The sequence below is a fragment of the Verticillium alfalfae genome, genomic scaffold, assembly GCF_000150825.1.
Source record: "Verticillium alfalfae VaMs.102 supercont1.15 genomic scaffold, whole genome shotgun sequence".
Lineage (NCBI taxonomy): Eukaryota > Fungi > Ascomycota > Sordariomycetes > Glomerellales > Plectosphaerellaceae > Verticillium > Verticillium alfalfae.
In genome coordinates this window covers 487,323-493,573 of record NW_003315024.1, presented here as the reverse complement: position 1 = coordinate 493,573, position 6,251 = coordinate 487,323, and the positions used below count along the sequence as shown (strand labels likewise).

Genomic DNA, 6,251 nt, shown 5'->3' with positions numbered 1-6,251 from the left:
ATCACAGTGATCGGATTGATAAAACAGTGGCATGTCCGCAGGGCCGGGACGCGCCATGAAGATAACACCCTTCGACATCTAACCTGACCCAAGAGTTCCCCAATCTTCATCTTCAAATCTCCAAGATGGTCTTTTGCCTTGTTCTGTTCTACGCGGGGGATTTCCCGTCCCGCGTCATCACCGTCGTCCTGGGAGCGGCGTCGCTTGCGCTTGCGGGCCGTTCTGCGCTCCGATCACAGCAGTGCTTTCAAAGTACCGCTTGCTTTGGTATGTTTCGCTGACAACCTCGACAGTCTGAGGCTGACCAAGGATTCCACGCAGACAATTGTGTCCACAACATGGGTCGTCGTCGCAGCATCACTCTCCGGCTGGGTCAAATACCGCAAGTCCCATTTTGTGTCCAACGCACTACCTCCCTTATCATCGGCGATCTCATTGCTCTCGGTTGTTGCGCTGCTTGTGCAGCGCTGGGTGAGCAGTGCTGATACATCATCCAATTCGACTCTTCGAAACATTCTCATCGTGGTCCAGATTATTTCTATGTACGTTTTCGAATACGGGACACTCTTGGTGCTTGTTGCTCTCGCTGACCGTTTCCGCAGCCTACTTCTTGCACTTTGCATCATGTCCTTGGCATGGCAATGGCGCAGGGCTAGCAAGGGCGAGCTGGACAACCCGCCAAAGGTGCATCCTGCGGCGTATCATACGTCTATGCCAATGCCAAATCCTGTAGGCTAGACTGCTGTTCAGGGATGCTGGATAAGCCCTTAGTGCTCTGATGATACCCGGTTATAAAGTCTTGTGATGATCGTTGTTATGAAATCTCTTGTGTGTGAAAGACTGCGATGGTGTTAAATCAAGTAAATAGTGCACGCTGTTGTGCAACCGGCGACCGTTAAATGCTCAGTCTGTATGTATGGTCTCTGTTCTTCAGTGAACGTGGCCAAATCTAGTTTGTGTACTTACACCTATGTATCTTTCAGGCGCAATTGGACAGCTTAAGATACGGCCATCTGCGATCTCTAAGACCGCCGTTGCCCTTACTGCTGCATGATGGATTTCTCGGGCATCCTGAAATACCACTTTGACCAAGTACAGTGGCAGCAGTACGGACGTCTGATGTAGCAGAGGTCCTGCCGCTGGCAAAGTATTGCCCATGAAGTAGTGTGATTGACGATCATGAGATTGGGAGAGGCTATATGAATTGGGCCGTATCTAGACCGCATTTTGATACTGATCGACTGAGCCTTCGCTGCTGAAGCATGGTTCCCTAGACACTGGCGATTTGTATTTCATTTGGCAAATCGAGATCCGAATACCTTGCCGCAAAACATACAATGACCAAAGGATTCAAATGTTCGAGATTCTTAGCGGTCGATCCCTAGTTAACGCCTATTTCAGCCTGCAAGGATGCATGCAATCCATTGCTCACGTCAGGCCAAACAGCCACAGGCAGCTCAATGCTTCAGCGTGCCGACCTGGCCACCCGCCGTGCAGGTATCAACAGGCCGTCCCTGGTTCAGGATACTCTGCTCATTGGGTGGAATGAATTGTGAACACCGACCGAATTGGTCGCACTCGCCGTCTTCATTCCCGACGGTGCATGCCACGCCGGCATTGCCGAAAAGCGGCTCCCCTTCGCCATTGAAGGAATTGCCAAACCCAACTTCAGCCTCTCCGTCAGGTGCTGTAGAAAAGGTCAACACGTCAGCGGGCCAGATGAACACGCTCATGGGCCTCGTTGCTTACTTTGGGTACACGTGGCGACGGTCCGGCCCTGGTTCAGAACGCTCTGCTCGTTCGGCGGGATGAACTGCACGCAACGGCCAAACTTGTCGCACTCACCATCCTCACGGCCAACGGAGCAGGCGTCGCCTACGTTGGCGAATATAGGGGCTGTGTCTTGCCGGCGGACGGGAACTTTACGAAAAGCGTCAGCTCGAGAACTCTCTGGCGATAACAGTGCTGAAAGACTCCTACTGGTGCTGGCTTGGCCGATCGCCAGGATGGCCATGGAGGTAACGAAGTACGTGAACTGCATTGCGTCGGAGAATTTACGGAAAAGTATGTCGATCAAATATTTGCGCCAGGCAATAGAGAAGGAAAATCAAGGGAGTATAGAATGTCGATCTTCCAGGTGCTATCCGGAGTAGAGTAGTCGTGTGCTTCTTATGTATCGTTCAATGCGAAGCCGAAGCTGTTTTGGAGCAATACGAGGTTACATCGTTACAGAGCAGATAGGGCAGACCAAGGACTCCGAGAAACATGGGTTATTCCGACGCTGGAACAGCACTCGGAGTGATCGTCCCACGTTTCGGCTCCAGACGATCTTGAAACAGCGACAGGGCTCACGACAGACCATTATGGACCATTCGACTCGGAGTTGGAATATTGAGGCTCACCTTCGGAAAACCAGGTCTAGCCAGTGCTGCTACCAGGCTTCTTCAGTGTGAGTTCGTTGTTTCCTTTGATCACAACATCGGAGTCTCTCGATTTTGGGAACTGTACCAGACTCAGGGATCAGATACCTAACCCTGGGGCTACTCACATCACTGACAGCTGTCATTATTGAAACAAGCGTATAATCTACAACACACATATCGCCTAAGAGTTACTGGATGCCCTGACTCACGTCACGCCGCCGACGTCTGAGACGCTCCAGGGTCTGGTCTGAAATCGGTTGTGACGAGCCTTGTGCAGCTGCCAAGGTACACCTTTGAATTCTTATATCCATTTCACTGATCACTGCTGACCCCTCGAGCTGGCGTTATCAACCACACCCACTCCTCAAACAACGAAACTCTGGCAAGGATCCCAGGCTGATCATTTCTTTGACCGAGCTCGCTTCTCACGCGAGGTCCCGACTGCGAAGGACTCGTGTCCATCCTCATGGCGCCCCAATGGTTTTAGGCGTCACAGCACGCTCATTCCCTACTGCACGAGCTCAAAGGCATATGCCGTCGTGACAGCCTCCGGCAAGACCCAAAACGTGACCTGCTCTCTGTTAGCATCAATTCTCACCAATCGGCCGGTCACGAGCTGTTGCTTACCGAATCGGAAACAACATCGTGTTCCCACACGCCGAGGTCGACCGACCCTTGAATCTCGTCAAAGATGGTAGGTCCATCGAACCTCCTCGTCCGAATCTTGACGCGGTCCCCGGCGAAACCAACAGAAGACAGACCAGTGATCGTAACATGGTACGTCCTGCGCCCAGCGACAGGCCTCACAGCCGCCAGGACCTTGACGGAACCAACAGTCCCCGCATGGGTGCCGTAGACTTCAAATGCCTCGTCGGTCGATGGCTTCGTGGCCGCCCGTTGGCCTGTCATCTGGTGGACGTAGTAGTCGTAGACGTGCCACTCCCCCACGGGAAAGTACTCTCCCGACGGCCTCTTGCCGAGGAGATTCGCGAGCAGATCATGCAGCTTCGACGCGGAGCCCCAGTTCGCGCGGAGGCCGTGCGTGTTGTGCCTCTCGAGCTGCGCGATATAAAAGACGCCGCCGGCGGGCGACTGCTCGTCGCCGTTGTTCGAGGCATACTCGTTGATGACAATGGGTCGCGCGGGGAGGCTGCTCCCCTGTCGGAGTGTGTTCCACTCGTCGGTCGACTCGCGCAGGTTGCGGTTCGTGCGGAGGAGATGCCACGAGTAAATGTCTGGCACAACGTCGTTGGCGGCGATGAAAGCGGTGAACCTTTGCCACCAGGCGCTTCCCGCGGTGGCCGGCTCGCTGGTCGACGGGCCCGTGATGAGCACCTCGGGGAGGTCTTTTCTGATCCGGGCATAGGTGCGCGCCCAGGTTGCGAGGTACTGGTCCTGCGTTGAGCCCCAGAAGGACTGCAGGTCCGGCTCGTTCCAGATGTCAATGTCGAGACCCTCCAGGGCTTCGTTGGCTCTGAGGTCGCTGAAGACTTGGTCGAGGAAGGCGTCGTAGCTGGTCCAGTTGCCGTTGTCGCCCGGCCAGGAGAACGAGCCACCCTGGAGACTGTCGGCGCCCCAGAGATCGTGCATCAGCAGGGAGAACCGGCCGCCGTGGCGACGAGTCGTGCGGTAGTTTGAAAGGGTCGAGAGCCATCGTGGCTGTCACCAAGCATGTCAGCTTTGAAGATTCTAGGATGTGTTGCCATGCCAGAGGAACCACAAACCTCGTATTGCCCGGATGCCCAGCCTAGGGACCCGTCAGGCAGCTGAGCACCGCCGGCACGGCAGTAATTGAAGCCCATGCCATCGATGAATCGGTCAGGAATATCCTTATTTGCTGTGCCATCCGTGTTGTCGGGCAGACCATAGATAAAGCCGGACGCCAAATGGGCTGGAGTGCCGGACGGCTCGGCCAGGTTGACGGTAGCGGTCCCAAAGACCTGCCCCTGACGCTTTTCCGGTGCCAGAGCAGCCCCGAAAACGCCATGCGATGAGGCCAAGAGGGCCAAAAGGACGAGGGATCTGATCTCAGCCATCGTTTCTCTGTCAAACTGAAAGCTTGAGTTGTTGGATCATGCAAAGGTCGTGGCAGAACACGTCAAGCCGTATTCTTATATCATTTTCTTCTTTCTTTCCCTTCGGAGGGAGCTCATTCGGCAGCTCCTCGTCGTCATGGCACGCGATACGACGTGACACGGCGAGCTTTCCAAAGATCGACAGCCTAGTATCGCGAGAGGTCCGCATCGTCTGCTGTTGTTCTTTACCCCAAACTTTGTCCCAGAAGCCAAGGTCATTCTCAAGAATCAAAGCTTGCCCCGCTGCTGTAACAAGAATGATGGTCATACCCGGTCGTGGATCATGCGGGGTAGCTACACTTGCCTCCGGTGGGATGCCTTCGTCAACATGCTCGTCTCCTGTGGAGCGCTAGACTCAAGTCGGGAAGAGTGAGTGGGAATCAGGAAAGTGACTCGCTTGCATATGCGCCTTTACGCCCTGTCAGGTACGAGACTGTGCGCCGGGGCAATGGGTCCCAGAGGAGGGTGGTAGAATCAGAACGATTGGGATGAGTTACTTCTGCGGACAGAGGATTCGCGCTTGAGATCTCACATGTTTCTGCGGCGCGAGAGTCATAGGTTGGTTGTCTGTAAAGAATTGACTCGCCATGTGATGATCAAGTCGTCTGGTAAAGCTACTAAAAACTATTGCGCAAAAAGCCACCTTGCTTGAGCATCGCCGGCCCCACGGTCAGAGGAAACTGGAGTTCGATGACAGATTGTATCGATTACTGAGTAGACAGCTGATCCAAGGACGTGAAGGATCACAGTAAACGGCTTAACTAGGCTGTCCAGACATCACTACAGGTCGCTTATCATCCCTTCTTCACCAAAGACTCTCCACCTTGAGCATACGCATCCACCTTGTACCCGGAAAACTCCCGCGCCCCAATCTTCTTCTCAAAGAGGATATCCAGTTCCGCAAACGTCTTGTCCTTCGTCTCCGGTAGTCGGAAGAAGGTCCATACGAAGAAGGCAAAAGCACACCCGCCCCAGAAGAACGCCGTCTTCCCCTTCCAATCGCCGGCCGTTGGGTTCAGCATGTACGGATTGATCACGTTGCAGACAATCTGCCCAATGTAGTACGCGATGCGGCTCAGGCACACGCTCTTGTTGCGCAGACGGGTCGAGGACACCTCGGAGATAATGGCGTAGCAGATAGGCCCCACGGTCATGTAGTAGACGCCGAGCCACAACAGCATCATGGCTGCCTGGGCGTAGTTGCCACCCGAAGAGTCCCCAGCGCCAACACTGATGAAGCCGACAGTCATGAGAACGGATGTTAACAGCCCAAGACCCCAGAGATACAGGGTGCGACGGCCAAAGGCGCCGAGGAGGAGCCAAGATGCCACTGTGCCCACTGATGCGATACCGAGACCGCCGACTGACATGCGGAACGAGATGGACTCGGGAAGACCAGCCTGGACGAAGAAGTATGTAGGCGTGCCTCCAAGCACGGAGCCACAAAAGGGCTGTGCCATGAAAACCATGCACGCGATTTCGGTGCGGCGGCGGTCGACCCCGCGAAAGCAGTCCAGGTAAGATGTTCCTTCATCAATGTTCATCTCGAGCTGGTTGGTGTAGATCATCGACGCCACAGTCTCTTTGGCGTGACTGCGCTGCATGGCTGAGCCCAGTCGCATGACAGACTTCTCAGCTTCGTCATACTTGCCCACGCGAACAAAGTACCAAGGGGACTCTGGCGCAAACCATAGGATAGTGAACAAGGGTAGAGGCCACGCCCATTGAATTGCGAATGGAATGCGGTATGCCC

General features: G+C 54.6%; 4 protein-coding genes across 4 annotated transcripts in view; 1 reads left to right on the top strand and 3 right to left on the bottom strand.

Annotated features, from left to right (window-relative positions):
• Positions 1 to 738, top strand: part of VDBG_09470 (predicted protein) — a gene marked incomplete at both ends in the record, with an annotated part of 2,883 nt that extends 2,145 nt beyond the window's left edge. Inside the window, one exon of the mRNA XM_003000229.1 lies at positions 532 to 738. Within this exon, the coding sequence (XP_003000275.1) occupies positions 532 to 738 (207 nt within the window). The remainder of the gene's footprint in view (positions 1 to 531) is intronic.
• A 719-nt stretch (positions 739 to 1,457) lies between these two features.
• Positions 1,458 to 2,041, bottom strand: VDBG_09469 (predicted protein; the record flags this gene model as incomplete). The annotated part of the gene is made up of 3 exons (XM_003000228.1): positions 1,458 to 1,687; positions 1,750 to 1,920; positions 1,981 to 2,041. 3 exons carry the CDS (start codon positions 2,039 to 2,041, stop codon positions 1,458 to 1,460), a joined length of 462 nt encoding a protein of 153 aa, XP_003000274.1.
• Positions 2,042 to 2,931: 890 nt separating this feature from the next.
• Positions 2,932 to 4,459, bottom strand: VDBG_09468 (conserved hypothetical protein; the record flags this gene model as incomplete). The annotated part of the gene is made up of 3 exons (XM_003000227.1): positions 2,932 to 2,994; positions 3,051 to 4,082; positions 4,148 to 4,459. 3 exons carry the CDS (start codon positions 4,457 to 4,459, stop codon positions 2,932 to 2,934), a joined length of 1,407 nt encoding a protein of 468 aa, XP_003000273.1.
• An 833-nt stretch (positions 4,460 to 5,292) lies between these two features.
• Positions 5,293 to 6,102, bottom strand: VDBG_09467 (general alpha-glucoside permease; the record flags this gene model as incomplete). Its single annotated transcript, XM_003000226.1, has 1 exon — positions 5,293 to 6,102. One exon carries the CDS (start codon positions 6,100 to 6,102, stop codon positions 5,293 to 5,295), a length of 810 nt encoding a protein of 269 aa, XP_003000272.1.
• Between the last annotated feature and the right edge of the window lie 149 nt (positions 6,103 to 6,251).